We start from the raw sequence: 16,931 nt of genomic DNA on the forward strand, positions 1-16,931 counted from the left end.
GATGGAAGGCGGAGGTCTTGGGGTGAGTTCCCACAGGGGATGTCTGCCCTCAGGCTGCACAGCTGTCCAAGCCCAGGCTGGCCGTGTGCTCCCAGACATGAGACATGGTGTAGCGAGAGAGGACTTTCTCTCAGGAGATGTCACAGCCCTACCACTGTCCCCGGCAGGGCACGTCCAGGTCCTCCTAGCGCCTGGGCACAGCGCCATGAACACAGGTTCAGCCTCGTCATCTGTGGCAGGGGAGACAGAGAAGTGGCATGGGAGGGGGCTGTGTGAGGGAGCAGCTGGCTAGACCCTCTCCCAGGAGAGAGGTGGTGCCACTGGCCCCACGGCAGATCAGATCAGGGCAGGGTTTGCCCAGCCCACTTGTCTCTGTCACCTCCTATCCATGCAGCCAGGGGCCAGGACAGGAGTCACAGGTCAGGGCCACCACTTCTGATGACAGAAATAGGGCCGCAGACGGCTTCTGCTAAAGGTTCACCAGTTCTCACACCGTGAAGGTCTCCGCTGGGTTGGTACAGGGGTGGGGCTTAACAATGTCCCCCTCAAAGACCTCATTCAGCATGATGCCTGAGGCGACACTGATCGCGGAGGCCAATGGGGAGCACTTCCCCAAGAGCACCCAGGCCTGTCTGCTGCTAACTGGGTCCTAGGGCCATGTGGCTGAGGACAGCCCAGGGTGGCTTCGCTTTGCCCCAATGTGGCTGCTGACCTCCTTCACCCTCTGAGACCTGGCCCTCTGGGTGACTCTCACTGCATGCTGGGAGGAGATCCTGGAGGGGTTGTGGCGGGGCGCCTGGGTGGAGGGTCTTCTCTGAGCCTTGACTACGACAAACACGAAAGCAGTTCGACCGACTCTGCTAACATCACATGCACACATGCACAGGCGCATGCACACACACACACACCATCCTCTCCTGTCCACGGGACTCGCTCAGCCTACACACAACCGTGGGGTTCCATTTCTGTGAGGTTGGACACACACCAGACTGATGGTGGCCATCCACCGGCAGAGGCTGCTGGCAGGGTCGGGGAGGTCTCTGCACACCTCTGAGCTCCTTAGAGGGTGAAGGCCATGGTAATCTCTGAAGCTCCTATTTGAGAATGATGCCCTGAGGTGTCATTGGGAGCCCGTGACACAAGCCACCAGGAGGCCCAGGGTGAGCGCTGACAGCCTGTCTCCAACAGGTGCCCTCCTCGGAGACCCTGGTGGGCACTTGGCTCAGTCAGGTGGGGCCACAACAATCGTTGATCAGTGGTGGGCAGGTAGGCGCAGCCGGAGGATCATCGCAGATGTTCACTCAGCTCCCCTGGCCAGACCTGGTTCGGTCCCCACCCCAGCTCTGGCCTGTCTTCACCGCCCACCCCCCACCCGCCAGCCTTGTGCCCTAACTGCCCCGAGTGGCGTGAGTCGCCCAGCGGAGACAGGGAGTCTGCCCTTGATGTGGTGTCTGGCTCAGGGCCTGTGGTCATCATCTGCAAAGGAAATGGAGAACGTGAGAGAGCGGGCCTGGCCCCCACAGCGGATGTGGCTAGTGGATCCCACTCAGCCACACGGGCGCCTCAAGCTCCCACAACTTGCTGCCCCGTGGTGCCCTCTGGTCCCAACGGAAGCCCCAACTTCCACCCCCACTCTGCCCACTCGATATAAGATGCATTATGAAACATCCCTAATCCAGCCGTAGAATCTGCCTTGAGTCCCAGTGGCGGGTGCCAGACTGGCCTCAATGACGTCAGAAAGGGCGGGGAAGGAGCTTGAAGTCTCTCCAATGGGTGTGGTGTAGGGAGGCAGGCCCTGGGGCCCTGGGTGGGATGCCAGGCTTGTAGGGGGTATGGGGCAGGAGAGGGGCGTGGCAGAATGCTGGCACCTCCCTGTGTCCTGGGCATAGCTGTCATGTGGCTGCCCTCAGGGAGGGGCCGTATGTTCCTTTAAAGAGTCTGGAGAAAGACCCCATTCTTTCCAGACCTCACCCTGCCCTGCTCCCAGGAGGTAGGAAGCCAAGCAGCCACTGAGCTAGGCCCTGAGCAGCCAGGAAGATGGGCGACAAGATGGGGCAGGGGGTGCTGGGAGAACATGGCCCCTGAACAGCATTGCCCTCAGGGCAGAATCAGGACAGGAAGCTGAAGCCTGGGGACTGTGAGCAAGGAGGGGGTTACTGCTGACTCCAGGGGCCCACATAGCTGGCCATGCGTGTATAGGCCTCTGGCCAGGTGAGTGTAAGGACTGCCCCCCACCCCCCGCCCCCAGGAGGTGGTGGGGAGCTCTCTGCCCATTACGGGTACTATGCACTGACCAGGGTGCTGAACAGCACGGATTGGGCTGGAATCTAGGCCCCTTCCTTTGGGGGAGGGAAGCTATGCCCTTGCAGGGTTCCCAGGGGAGGCTTTGGGGCTCACTCAATGCCACAACCCCTGCCAAAGCCCACTTGGAGCTGGCTGCCAACCAGACTGGCACCTGGTGCCCGGAAGTACCTGTGCCCGACGGGCTCTTCCTCTCGCTGGGATTGCTGAGCCTGTTGGAGAACTTGCTGGTGGTGGTGGCCATCAGCAAGAACCGGAACCTGCACTCGCCCATGTACTGCTTCATCTGCTGCTTGGCTGTGTCCGACCTGCTGGTGAGCGTGAGCACTGTGCTGGAGACAGCAGTTGAGCTGCTGCTGGAGGCTGGCACCCTGGCCCTGCGGGCTGACACCATGCAGCGCCTAGACAAGGCCATCAATGTGCTCACTTGTGGCGCCATGGTGTCCAGCCTCTGTTCGCTGGGCGCCATCGCGGTGGACCGCTACATCACCATCTTCTATACCATGCGCTACCACAGCATCATGACTTCGCCCCGTGCGCACTGGGCTATCGCCACCATCTGGGGGGCCAGCTCACTGGGCAGCACCCTCTTCGTCGCCTATTATGACCACGCAGCCGTGCCCCTGGGTCTGGTCAGCTTCTTCCTGGGCCTGATGGCGCTCATGGCTGCACTGTACGTACACATGCTGGCTAGGGCCTGCCAGCACGCCCGCCGCATCGCCAGGCTCCACAAGCCATGGCACCCGGCCCGCCGGGCCCTGGGTCTCAAGGGCGCCGCCACGCTCTCCCTCCTGCTGGGCTTATGTTTTCTCTGCTGGGGCCCCTTCTTCCTGCATCTCAGCCTCATCGCCCTCTGCCCCCAGCACCCCACCTGCAGCTGCGTCTTCAAGAACCGCAACCTGTTCCTCATTCTCATCGTCTGCAACTCCTTCGTGGACCCGCTGATCTACGCCCTCCGCAACCCGGAGCTCCGCAAGACCCTCAGAGAGGTGCTGCTCTGCGCGGGCTAGAAAGGCCGGCAGAGGCGCGCTTTCCCCGCTGCTCGGCGGCCACCAGCAGGAGGGCTGGTCTCCGGAGCCAGCCGCCCGACTCCACAGGCCCCAGACCACCCTCAGCAGCGCCCTCACCTTCCGCCACACCTGGGCTTTCATTGCCCCTGTAAACAGGATGGACAGTGCGGGGGGGGGGGTGGGGGGGGAGTGGGCGGAGGCGGGCAAGCGACCAGGAGGAGCGCCCCGGTTGCGTGCTGCGCCACCCCCCCCCCCCCCGCCGGCCCGCCCGCCGAGGCTGCCTGGGCCAAGAAATGGCTCTGCAGAAGACATGGCGCCTCCTTCCACGGGCCAGCTGCGCGCTCAGCTCACGTTAGCCAGAGGACCTGAGTTCAGTGACACGGAACCCTTGTCTTGGGGGGTGGAGGGATGGTGGTGGTCTGGTAATAAAGCCCTACCCTGGCACCTCCATCTGCTGAGTCCTGGAAGCTTGCGGGGAAGAGAGGAGAGCCAGGGCAGTGGGACAGAGTCCCAGAGCGCACCCAGACCCAACCTGGTTGAGAAGCCTGTAGGTGTCCAGACCCCAGTGGCTGGCTCAGGCCTCTCTCACCAGGGCACACCACCAGCCAAGGCCCTTCCAGCTCGGGCACACAGTGGGCAGCCCCAGGGGCCCTGGCTAGGGACATTTAGGTCAAAGTCTTGATGCACATGATGGGCTAACAGCTCAAGCTCCTTGGAGGCATCAAAGGCCTGAGGGTTTCCAAGCCCTAGGGGAGCTGGGATATGGGTTAGCAGTCTGTGCCTCCTTGGCCTTAAGCCCATCATCCTCCCTATAGCCATGGTTCCCAGAACTGTAGACTCCCTGCCTGCCTGGGAAGGCAGCTCAAGGGTTGTATCACTCCTGTCCAGCACATGAGCCCATACTGCCCATTTTGTCCCTGCTGACAGGCTGCTGACTGCTGCCCCTCCACCAAGCTGGGAGCCGCTTCCCGGCAGCATTAGCCTTTACTGGAAGGTGGGTCAGGACCTCAGGCTGAGCTGGCTCCAGGAGCCTATGGGGACAGTCCCGAGTTGGTCTGGCCTGGTGCCTGGGCAGGCAGGGAGGCAGGCTGGGTGACAGCTGGGAGCCCTCCCCTGCGCAGAGGAGGAACAGCAGCCACAGCTCCTGGCTCCTAGGAAGAACCAATTGCTTACCAGCCCGTCAGGGACAGGGGCAGGAAGGGTCCAGGCACCCACAAAAAGCCACCTCTAAGACTCATTGTGGGGGAGGGGGAGTCTCTTGAGAACAAAAGAACCACAAAGAGGTTTTTCTTTTGAGCAGGGAGGGGTAGGGGCTGCAGAGCCACACCCACTCAGGCAAGCTCAGGGTCTACAAAATGGGCTGGGGGATGTGAGGTGGATATCTGGTTTGTGTGTCACCGACTTTGGGGCTGATTTCCAGAAGGCCTTTGTCATTGAGATGCGATTTCACCAAAAAGCCTAACTCTGTGTGTGTGTGTGTGTGTGTGTGTGTGTGTGTGTGTGTGTGTGAAAGACAGACCCTATATGGGTGTGAGTGACTGAGTGATGGGGGGACCCTATGTGTGTGTTGATGTGTGATGGGAGGGGGCCCTGTATGTGTGTTTGTGACAGAGAGATAGATGGGATGGTGTGTGTCACAGAAAGACAGAGACAGACCCTGTGTGTGTGTGTGTGTGTGTGTGTGATGGGGGGCCTATGTGTGTGCTGGAAGTCTCAAAAGCACCATCTCAATGCTTCTCTCACTCCCTCCAGAAAACTGGTCATGGCTTCTTGTGCCTCTTTGTCCTGCAAAACCCCACCCCATGAACCCACAGTCTCTCCATAAGGGGGTTCCTAACTGGACCAGCCCCCACTCCCCACCCCCACCCCAAATCAGAAGAGGAGCAGACCTCCCTTTGACTAAGAATCCCAAGACTGAACAAATTCTTGGGTGCAGGTGACCTCAGAGGGGTGAGTCAAACCCAAACCTCACCACCATCCCGCCCCTCCCCGCTGGTGCGACCTCATGATGACTCCTGTCACAGTCACCGTGTCCCCTCAGGGGGACGGATGTGCTGATCGCCAGGGTGACACACCTTCAAATCCACCTTCCCCCGACCTTCTACAGACCCTCTATCGAGCCGCAGGGAGAGCAGAGGGGAAGGAAGTCGAGTGACCCTTACCCACAGCCGTTTCTCTCCACCCGCAGCGTTTCCTCCCCAGAAGGTCGAGGGGGTCCCAACAGGGAGAATAAAGACCCTGCCCCACTGGGCTGCGGGTGTGGCGGCTGCGGGTGCGCAGAGAGCAAATGGATCTCGGTTCTCGCAACGCCTCCGAGCTGGTGCGGGGCAGGGGGTCGGGGGGTCGACCGCTGCCATTGTCCGCCCCAGAGCCCGCCACCACCCCACCTGCTGGTCGGGGTGCCGGTCCCGCCGCCCGGCCACCCCCCAACCCCAGTCTCCGGCGGGCGGTGGGGAGGTGCCGCGCCCCCGCCGCATTGTGCGCGGAGCCAGACGCTGCGCGGTGCTGATGCTGCGGAGCCGGTGCCGCAGTGCGCGGAGGCCTGGGATTGGCCCGCGACACTGACGCGACCGGCCGGGCGGGGACAGTGTATAAGAGGGCGCAGCTCGGCGCGCCGAGTCTCCGCAGCCAGTCGCCAGCCGCTCAGCGCCCATCTGCAGCCCCAGCGCCGAGATGCGGGAGATCGTGCACATCCAGGCTGGCCAGTGCGGCAACCAGATCGGGGCCAAGGTGAGGCTGTGCGCCCTCTCCCGCCCCTCTCCCCGCCAAGCCGGCCCGACTCCCAGCTGGCCGCACCCCGAATGCGGGACTGGGAACAAAGCGGGGAGCCGGCCCGGCCTCGCCCACCCCCCCACCCCGCCGGCCTTGCCCAGGCTTGTTCGTCCTGGGCCTCTCTGTGTGGCGCGCTGGGCTCGGATCATCCCCTCGTCCACCCCCTCAGCGAGCTCGGGGCCAGCGACCCTGGCACCTCTGCCTGGGCGCGGCCGTCTGTCCTCTCGGGGACCCACCTCCGCCTGAGAAGAGATAGAGGAGTTGGGAGGTTGGGTGGGGCTTTCTTCCCACGGCCGTGTGACTCCCTCCTCCGGACTAGAGAGTGGGGTGTCTGTATCAGACCCGAGCCGCCAGCGCCCATCCCGCTCCAGTCCGGAGGTGTCCAGGCCCCAGCCTGTCTTTGTTAGGTTGGGTGAGAAACTGGGAGGCGTTGGGTCCAGATCAGGGGACGGGTGACCTTGCCGTTGCTCTCCCAGGAGGCAGCCCTATTTAGACAATGCCGAGCCGCACCAAGGGGCGACCGCGCCCACCAGGAGCTCTGCAGACCCCGACGACCTGGGAACAAAGCCCGAGCCATCAGGGATAGAGCTGCATCTTGAGTGACGGGTCCCTGTTGCCCATGTCACAGACAAGGGGACTGAGGCAGGAAGAGGTGCTGAAGTGAGCGGGAGGGGACTTTGTAGCGACCCCCGCCCCAGCCCCATAAAATATGTCACAGTCCTCAGTCCAGAGAGAGTGTCCCTAACCCAAGGTCATACAGCTAAACCCTGCGGAGTTAGCAACAGGGTGGCTGGGACCTGCTGGGCCCCCAGGGGTCCCAGGGAACAATACAGGGAGGGGCCAAGCTCTGGGTTGCAGAACCATGGCTCCCTGAAGAAATAGGTGGGAGGGGAGGGGCACCTTGAACGCTTCAGAGGGATGCTGTTGCCATGGAAACCAGGCAAGAACAAAAAGCTCATTACAATGGGAGGGAGGGGCAGCCACGTGGCTGATGTGTAAATTGCAAGTTTGGCTGGTTCTAGGGTGGAGGTGGCTGGGTGGGGGGTGGGGAAGAGTGCTAGTGGGGAGACTAATCCGTGGAGAGACAGCTGTGCCATCTCGGTGGGGGAGCTCAAATCAATCAGGGCTCCTGGGGCAGCAGACACAGCTGGCCCGTCCAGGTCTCAGGGGCCCAGGGCTCATTAAAGTGTCACCGGGGCCAGGCCTGCCCTGAACATCTGCTTCTAGGCTGGCTAGGGGTCACTGTGGGAGAGGGAGCAGGGAGGGCAGGTGGCCCAGGGCCAGGGTTATATGAAACCCACCCCCCAGCTCCAGGCCTAGGAAGGGCCCGCCTGAGATCACCAGGAAAGGGAGTGGAGTATAGCCATGGGGTTACTGGACACAGCATGAGGGGCAGCCTCTGGGCGTGTCTCTGTGGCTCAATGTGGTGCCCTCCCTTGACTGTGCCAGAGCTTCTGGCTCCCTTTGTTTCCCCCCCCCCCCGAATTCGTGGTTCCTAAGTGAACATCCTTTTAAACAATGCAAACAATAAAGAGGTGCATTATAGGAAACACCGTTGTTTCTCCCTTGTCCTCGGCTATCCTTTGGGGATAACCAGGAAATTCAAAGTTCAGTGGGGTTCCCAAAGGGAGTGCTGAGTGGAGAAGGGCTGTGGAAACCTGGCCCATCAAGGAGCATGACTCTAGGAGGCACTCATGGTGGTGTGGAGTCTCTGGTGGGACGAGTGAAAGGAGAAGCCACTTGTGCAGGCCGCCGCCACCTCAGCGGGTGGGGTGATGCGGTGTGAAGGTGGGGGCTGGCGCCAGGAGGGGGCCCCCTTGAATGGCGACACGGTGTTAACGATGTATAACAGCCATCGTTTGCTGGGACTGTTGGGCACCGCGAGGATCCGCACCGACACCCGTCTGAGAAGACCTGCGGAGATAGGTCTTAAGTGGGTGGAGTCTGTGGAGATAAGCCGGTTGAACACCTGGGAGGGCCCCAGGCTGGGAGGAGGTCCATGCGCTCCTTCCAGGGCAGAAAAATCAGGGATCCCCACGGCCCACCCCAGGTTCCACTGGCAGTCTTTGAGACCCGTTTCCTGGGTGCCTGGCACTCCAGAGCCGGGCTCCCCCTGAGCGCTCTTTGTCTGCTCGCGGACCCGGACCCCTCCTTCCCAGCTGCTGGGTGGGGCCTCCAGGGCGGGGCCCTATCCGGTCAACCAATGGGGAAAGGAATTTTCTGTCGACAGTCCTTCCCCGCTCCTCCCCGCCCCCCTTCCCCCCCGCAGCGCACACACACCGGTTTGCATCACGCAAGGATTCGCCCAACCTCAGCTCAGCCTAAATGGGAGACTGGGCGAGGGGGCGGGGGCGCAGGCGCAGGCTCCGGTTAGGGAGCTTCAACACCCCTACTCTCCCAGCCTGCTTTTGGGGGACGCCGAAGGGGTCAGCACCACGGACAGCGGCGGTCTCACGCAGGTGGTGCCTCCGGCACCTCTGGAAAAACGGGCCTCACCTGCTTCCCTGAGGGCGCCCATCCTGGACGGTTTCACATTTGTAGCGCTGAGAATAAGACATTATCGATTAAATTCCATATATTCTGTAATACTATATTTTGCTAAGTAACACTTGCTGTTTTAAATTACTTGAAATTTTCATAATTTGGGGGGAAATTTTCATAAATTTTAACTGCTCTAGCAATCGTTAATAGATTCTCCTATAAAAGGTGAAAAGTGGAAATATTGCAACTAAGGCTAATGCTCCCTTTATCCAGCCCACCGCAGGCTCCTAGATGGTCATGGCCTCCCTCAGCACCCTCCTTAAGTGAGTGTGGGGTCTTTATAGGGAAGCCAGCCTCATCAGAGTGTAGCTTCCTCCAGTTTGTGGTAGGGGTTTAACCCCATTAACAACTCGGCCCCAGTCTTCTGCTACCACACAGGGTCTGAGTGTACCTGATTTCAAAGCTCTTTGTCATTTTTACTTGAATAGTTTCTGCGTGACACCAAATGCCCATGAAGGCCACAAAGCTGGCATTGCTGGTGCTTGCCCAGGGCAGGTCTTGTGCTGTAGGTGGGCCTGCTCCCACGGCTTCTGTGGGCTCTTGCTGTGAAGGCCCTCCCGTGGTCTGTGGATGGCAGAGAGCCCTGGCAGCAGCTGGCTGCTAACTGAAAGGCTAGCATTTGAACCTGCCCACCACTCCAGGGGTGGGAGATGGGTGGTCTGCTGAAAGAGGACCAACCTTTTAGAAGAAAGCCTCTGGGCCAGCAAGTCAGAATCAACCCAACAGTGGTGGGTCTCATTTGGGTTTGATTCATGTGATGGGGGTAGGGTCACTGTCACCTGGCCCCACACACAAGCTGACAGGGGTTTCTGGCTGTGAGTGTCCCTGAGGCCAAAGGTCAGGGACCCCACAGGGCTGAGAGGACCACCGAGGAGACTGCTGCTCGTTTTTGTTGTTGTTGTTGTTTTTGACACAGCCCAGGAGCAGACTGAGAGGTCACAAACACCTTGGTGACATGCCTACATTTCTGCTTTTCCTAATTACAAAACGAATGTAGGCTGGATGCAGGAAGAAGCTGCACCAATCACAGAAATGCACCCAGAGGAAGGAGAATCCCCTCCCCTTGGAGCGCTGACCTCAGAACACTCTGCTGTTGAATCGCCAAGTGGTCATCTGGGCCTTTTAGTGTAATCATAATTTGTACTTTTAGCTTCTTTCCATTTATTTTTAACCTTTTTAATTTTTTTGCAACATGGACACATGCACATGACAGGGCCAGCTATGAAAAGGCGCCTCTCTCCCGCCGGCCGGTGCTGTCCCCCAGGGGCAGCTGCTCTGTGTGGGGCCTGTGCCTGTGCCAGGACAGCCTTACATAAACGAGCACACTCACGCTGTTTTGTAACCTGCTCTTCTCACGGAGCAACCACTGCACCATGTGACTCACATGCATGGGGCGCTTGTGTTCCGGGCCCTTCACACCCATTAGTCACTCCAGCCCGGAGGAGGGCTCGGGGGAGGGTGGGGAGTAGCTGGCTAGAAGTCCCAGCGTGTGATGGGAGTCCCCGACCCAGTGTCCCTGCAAAGAGGCCCTGGGTCGGGCAGAGTTCTCTCTGGAGCAGGTGTGTGTGTTGTGCATGCCAGGTGTTGGGCAAATGCTTTTCTGGGAGTCACACTGTGGTCGCCATCAGATGGTGGTTCAGGCAAAGGTCGCTGTGAAGAGTGGGGCCTGACTCCTTGTCCACGCCCCTTGTCCAGTCCCACTCTGTGGAGTAAATTCAAGAATCTCCAAGGACTTCCACCCATGGCCGGAAATTGATAGTTGAAAGTCCAGGCCAAAGGGAATCCTGGGGATTGGGGGGGTGGGCAGTGGTGGTGGACAGGCTGGCGGGGGTTAGGGGGGGCCTCTGTCAGCTCCTTCTCACTTGCAGCCCCTGGTGTCTCTGAAAGCAGACTGTAAACCCCTGAGCTGGACCCTTGAAGGCGCTCACAATGGCCTTTGGCCAGGCACTCAGGCCCAGACTCTGGGCTGCAGCCCAGCTCTATCACTTGCCTCGCTTTCCATGCCTCAGCCTTCCTGGTCTTCAGGGAGCATGGGTGGGTGCTAGGGGAGAGGCACACCTTCACGGGCAGGCCCCTCTGCTCCCTCTCCTGCAGTTCTGGGAAGTCATCAGTGATGAGCATGGCATCGACCCCAGTGGCAACTACGTTGGGGACTCGGACCTGCAGCTGGAGCGGATCAGCGTCTACTACAACGAGGCATCCTGTGAGCACCACCCCCTCTGACCTCTGACTAATGATGGACCTCATCCTCCTTCCCTGGATGGGGGTGGGAGGGAAGAGGAGGAGTAAGCATACCAGTGGTGTTGGGCCAGAGGCCAGCAGTGGAAACTGAGAGGTGATCATAGTTGGGAAGCAGGCAGGTCACAGGTCAGAGGAGACCAAAGGAACTGGGGGTATGTGGACAGTTGGGTGGCCATGGTCATTTGGGGAGGGCTGTGCGGACCAAGCAGGGTCATTCAGGGCTCTCAGGGAGAGCTGGTGACTGGTGCAGAGCCGGCTTCCTGGGCCACCCAATTGACCCTGGCTGGAGTGGCAACCATGACCCCACTGTCATGGAGCCCGGGGCCAAAGGCCAGCGCAGAGGCCACAGGGTGGGTCTGGTTTTCAGAATGGAGGATGGCCCTCTGGAAATCTATAATTCCCCACCCCCACCCCCAGCTCACAAGTATGTGCCTCGGGCCATCCTGGTGGACCTGGAACCTGGCACCATGGACAGCGTTCGGTCAGGCGCCTTTGGGCACCTCTTCAGACCTGACAACTTCATCTTTGGTAAGTCCTCCTGCCCTGCTCTGTCCTGAGTACACCCGGTTGTGGGGTGAAGGGCCAGGACCAGGCATCAGAGAGGCCTCCATCCAGGTCTTCAGGGCAAGCCAGGATTCTGGGATTCTCCACAGTGACAGGATCCACCACAGTAACACTGAGGCCAAAGTGCTTCCAGCAACATGGAGAGCTGACCTAGGAAGCGAGGCCTGTGCACCTGAGCAGAGAAGACAGGGCCTGTCTTCACCGGGTTGCCCGCCTGCCTCCTGGCCAGCCCTCCGGCTGGACCCTGGACCCTTGTGCCTGACAAATGATATGAACTCACACCCTGATCCAAGCTAGTGGCAAGCATGTGGGTTGTGACTATGCTGGTGGGGGTAGGTGCGGGCGGTGGGAGGTTAGCAATGAACCCAGGTGACTTGCCCAACACCCCTCTCAATGTCGTTGGGGCCAACACTCTGGTTCCTGGTCCTTGTCCTGTCCATAATGGGCGGCCAGCAGGTTGGGTGTGGTCCCAGCATCAGGTCCTGTTGGGCTTATGGCAGCAGGACAGGGTTGTGTTGCCGGGCCATGGATGGGGAGCAGAGGCCCTGAGCCCCTACAATGGCGGCTACAGGTCCGGTCTTAGATCCCAAACCAGGGTCTCTCTCCTCCTTTTCTGCCCACCCCTGCAGGCCAGAGTGGAGCAGGCAACAACTGGGCCAAGGGACACTACACAGAGGGTGCTGAGCTGGTCGACTCGGTGCTGGACGTGGTCAGGAAGGAGTGTGAGAACTGCGACTGCCTGCAGGGCTTCCAGTTGACCCACTCGCTGGGCGGGGGCACGGGCTCCGGCATGGGCACACTGCTCATCAGCAAGGTGCGTGAAGAGTACCCCGACCGCATCATGAACACCTTCAGCGTGGTGCCCTCGCCCAAGGTCTCGGACACGGTGGTGGAGCCCTACAACGCCACACTGTCCATCCACCAGCTGGTGGAGAACACAGATGAGACCTACTGCATCGACAACGAGGCCCTCTACGACATCTGCTTCCGCACCCTCAAGCTGGCCACACCCACTTACGGGGACCTCAACCACCTGGTGTCGGCCACCATGAGCGGCGTCACCACATCCCTCCGCTTCCCTGGGCAGCTCAATGCTGACCTGCGCAAGCTGGCTGTCAACATGGTGCCTTTCCCGCGCCTGCACTTCTTCATGCCAGGCTTTGCGCCGCTCACTGCCCGGGGCAGCCAGCAGTACCGCGCCCTGACCGTGCCCGAGCTCACCCAGCAGATGTTCGATGCCAAGAACATGATGGCCGCCTGCGACCCGCGCCACGGCCGCTACCTGACCGTTGCCACCGTCTTCCGGGGCCGCATGTCCATGAAGGAGGTGGATGAGCAGATGCTAGCCATCCAGAGCAAGAATAGCAGCTACTTCGTGGAGTGGATCCCCAACAATGTCAAGGTGGCCGTGTGTGACATCCCACCCCGCGGCCTCAAGATGTCCTCCACCTTCATCGGCAACAGCACGGCCATCCAGGAGCTGTTCAAGCGCATCTCCGAGCAGTTCACCGCCATGTTCCGGCGCAAGGCCTTCCTGCACTGGTACACGGGCGAGGGCATGGACGAGATGGAGTTCACCGAGGCCGAGAGCAACATGAACGACCTGGTGTCCGAGTACCAGCAGTACCAGGATGCCACGGCCGAGGAGGAGGGCGAGATGTACGAGGATGACGATGAGGAGTCCGAGGCCCAGGGCCCCAAGTAAAAGCCCTTAGCTGGAGGCAGAGGGAGCAGGGGGGAGGGGGCAGCAACATCTGTCCTCAGGGTCTCATTCCTCAGAGCAGCCCTCAGCTCTGTGCCCCCACCCTAGCTGCCAGTGCTTTGCTTGGGGTCCCGAGTTCTTGTCCCTAGTGTTCATGCCACCCACATCCCATGCCCCCTAGCTCTGGTCCTCTGACCTCCATATCCATGTTGCTCCAGTGTCTGTTCAACTGCGGCTGCAGGCCTACCATCTGTGTGTCGTGGTTTTGTTTTGTTTTTTACTGGTGTGTGTTTATTTTGGTGTTACTTTGATTTGGATATTTAATAAATGTATTGCTGTCAGAGACCTCTGCTTGCTGTTGGAGATTTCTTTTTGTTTGGGGACGAGGGGCTGTCTGGGAAGCCCAGGCAGGAGCAGGCCAAGGGACCGTATCTCCCAGGTGGGTGCTCTGAGCCGACAGGGCTCCTGGAAGAGGTGCCTGAGGCAGGCAGGCAGGGCCAGTGCCCCAGTGCACACTCAGAAGCATGTTGTGCAGTGGCTTCTGGGGAGCCTTGGGGTCAGCCCTCCACTCCCTCACCTCCCACTGAGGGCCAACAAGAGCATCCCCTCCAGAGCTCCATGGCTGGTACACGTGGGGACATGAAGGCAGAGGCTGACATGAGGCCCAACAACCTTAGTGGGGAGCATGGAATATGCCCTGTAGCAGGTGTGTGTCCGGGCGGTGAGAGAGCAGCCTTGGGACCAGGTGTGGGTTTGTGGTGTGTCACCAATTGACTCCACCTGGCCCCCACTCCTTGCAGGGAGAAACCCTGGTAGCCACCCCAGCCATTCCAAGCTGGATTCGTCACCCTCTACCCACCCCCTGGCCCCAGCCCCCTCTCAGAAAGAGCCAGGCAGAGGAGATGGCAGGCCTCAGCTTGCCCTGGAAGCCGCCAGGCTCTGACATCCCTTCCTGTGAGGAAGCCTGAGGTCTGTCCAGCTCCAGGCCTGTGAGTGGAGCCTCACCCAGCCCCCAGATGGCTTGGAGCAGGGGACAAGTCATACCTTCAGGGGATTCTCAGTGCCCCCCACTGAGTCTTATAGAGGTCATTAGAATAGGCCCTGGGGGTGCTGCACTCCAGCTCCGGCTGTGTTTTCCTGGAAGTTGGGGGGGGGGTCCATGCTGGGGTCTAGGGCCTACAGGCAGTAGACAGCGCCCTTCCCAGGGGAAGCTAGTCTGCGGTCCACTGAGGTGGAGGCCATTCAGCGGGCGCTGTGCCTTCTCAACTGCCACCACGGCCTCTCCTACAGTTGTGTGGGTGGTGGCGGGACGGTGTGGGGGAGTTGGTAAGGAGCGATCTCCTTACTTTACAAAGGAAAAGTAAAGCTGCCTCCAGGTGACCTTCAGAGAGAAGCATGTGTACCAGAGACATCCAATTGTGCTGTCCAAGTGAGGATTCTAAGGCTCTAAGTCGACCCGCCCCCAAATTGACAACATCCAGCCATTCTGTTTATACTCCCCAGAGGGCTTCTGGTTAGTCAGGTGCCATTCGTGTGGAAGGCCCTATTGGCTGGCATTTCAGGCCTGGTTATTTCATTGGCTGTTCCGCCCCTAGGCTCTGTCCCAATTGTCCTAATGGGTCTTTTCCCCTCCCCTGGCTCTGGACAGATCAGCCCACCTATCTGGAAGTTACCAGTCCACACACCCTTTACCCACTATCCCAAGAGGCGGGCTTATGGATGAGGAAACTGAGGCACAGTGCTTGCAGTCTGCCGGGCCTTGCTGGGACTGAGGGGCTCGGGCTGAGGTCTGCTCTGCCTGCTCAGACAGGCATCCTGCGACCTCCTCCTGAGGGCGGCCCTTTCCCCCCCCCCCCCCCCCCCCCGCATAGGGGCCGAATCTCCTCTGTAAAGAGTAACACACCTTGCGTTTGGATTTCACTTGGAAGAAGAGATTTCTTTGCAAAGGACGTGCTTGGGTAGTACCAAATATGTGTGCCAGGCTGACGGACACACCAGCCAGTCGCTCAGAGGAAGTTTTCGGTGTGCCCATCAGGTCTGCGTGTGGAGGGGGCTGCTGCTGCTGCGGAGTGAGGTCTCAGGGCAGTGGCTGTCACCACCCTTCCCTGGGGAGCAGAGTGGAGACAGCTGTGGAGACAGATGTGTAGATCCACCTGAAGCCCCTGGGAAAGGAGTAGGTCAGGACAGTGGACAGCCAGGCCTTTCTTCACAGAGGGGTAGGGGAGGAAAAGGACCAGAGGAGTGGGCTGACCAGCTCCCACTGGGGTCACCTCCCTCTAGGTCTGAAAGCAAGCAGAGACAAAGCCTGGATGCTGGTAGACCTTGGGGTTGGCTGAAGATCCTTGAGTCTCCCGAGGTAGGAGCCACAACCCAGACTTGTAGGGAGTGTATGGTTATAACAGAGACCCAAGTCCTACCTGAGAGGTCCCCAGTGAATGGATCCTGGTGTCATGGCCCATTGGTCCAAGGCACAACCTGTTGGGCCAGTTTCAGGCAATCAGAGCCATGGATGTTCAGAGCCAAGGATGCTAGTGGGCCCCACATCTGGGATGCTACCTCGTATTCGCCGTGGTGTGTCCTTGTGACCTCCTGTGGGTGCGAGACCCACTCTGTGAAGACGTTGACTGTGGGATGGGACGGGTGTGAAGGCATAGGGGTGGGAGCCTGCATCTTCTAGTTTATGAACCACTGGGAAGCAGTCAGCATCAGCCCCGAAGTCACACTCTCTGCTCCTCCACTTACCAGCGGTCACCTTGTTCTGCCTCAGTTTTCTCATGCGGTGTGAGGGAATCCAGGGCAGATGATCCCTTCAGGACCAGTGGTGTGAGTGGCGATACTGGGAGTGTAGAGGGAGGGTGGGTTGGAAAGGGGGAACCGATTACAAGGATCTACATGTGACCTCCTTCCTGGGGGACGGACAACAGAAAAGTGGGTGAAGGTGACCAGATTTTAACATTGGTAAAGTGGGACACCATTGATAAAACTCATATCCTGGCGAACTAGCCATGTGGCAGCCCAAAACCCTATACCCTAGCTTGTCATGCATTCTTCTAAAAATTAGGACTTTAAAAAATTTTTTTAACAATTTATTGGGGCTCATACAATTCTTATCACAGTTCATACATATACATACATCAATTGTATAAAGCACATCTGTACAGTCTTTGCCCTAATCATTTTTTCTTCTCTTTTCTTTTTTTACATTTTATTAGGGACTCATACAACTCTTATCACAATCCATACATATACATACATCAATTGTATAAAGCACATCCATACATTCCCTGCCCCAATCATTCTCAAGGCATTTGCTCTCCACTTAAGCCCCTCGCATCAGGTCCTCTTTTTTTTTTCCCCTCCCTCCCCTTTCCCCTCCCTCATGTGCCCTTGGTAATTTATACATCGTTATTTTGTCATATCTTGCCCTATCCGGAGTCTCCCTTCCCCCCTTCTCTGCTGTCCCTCTCCCAGGGAAGAGGTCACATGTGGATCCTTGTAATCAGTTCCCCCTTTCCAACCCACTCACCCTCCACTCTCCCAGCATCGTCCCTCACACCCTTGGTCCTGAAGGTATCATCCACCCTGGATTCCCTGTACCTCCAGCCCTCATATGTACCAGTGTACAGCCTCTGTCCTATCCAGGCCTGCAAGGTAGAATTCGGATCATGGTAGTTGGGGGGAGGAAGCATCCAGGATCTGGGGGAAAGCTGTGTTCTTCATCGGTACTACCTCGCACCCTAATTAACCCATCTCCTCTCCTAAACCCCTCTATGAGGGGATCTCCATTGGCCGACACTTGG

The 16,931-nt window shown here is 59.1% G+C and overlaps 2 protein-coding genes across 2 annotated transcripts; both read left to right on the forward strand.

Annotated features, from left to right (window-relative positions):
- Positions 1 to 2,357: 2,357 nt before the first annotated feature.
- Positions 2,358 to 3,464, forward strand: MC1R (melanocortin 1 receptor). Its single transcript, XM_075537483.1, has one exon. It carries the CDS (start codon positions 2,358 to 2,360, stop codon positions 3,309 to 3,311), a length of 954 nt encoding a protein of 317 aa, XP_075393598.1. The 3' UTR covers positions 3,312 to 3,464.
- A 2,420-nt stretch (positions 3,465 to 5,884) lies between these two features.
- Positions 5,885 to 13,476, forward strand: TUBB3 (tubulin beta 3 class III). Its single transcript, XM_075537482.1, has 4 exons — positions 5,885 to 6,041; positions 10,719 to 10,827; positions 11,283 to 11,393; positions 12,059 to 13,476. Exons 1-4 carry the CDS (start codon positions 5,985 to 5,987, stop codon positions 13,132 to 13,134), a joined length of 1,353 nt encoding a protein of 450 aa, XP_075393597.1. The 5' UTR covers positions 5,885 to 5,984; the 3' UTR covers positions 13,135 to 13,476.
- Positions 13,477 to 16,931: the final 3,455 nt, after the last annotated feature.

This window comes from Tenrec ecaudatus, chromosome 18 (genome assembly GCF_050624435.1).
Source record: "Tenrec ecaudatus isolate mTenEca1 chromosome 18, mTenEca1.hap1, whole genome shotgun sequence".
In the NCBI taxonomy this organism is placed as follows: domain Eukaryota; kingdom Metazoa; phylum Chordata; class Mammalia; order Afrosoricida; family Tenrecidae; genus Tenrec; species Tenrec ecaudatus.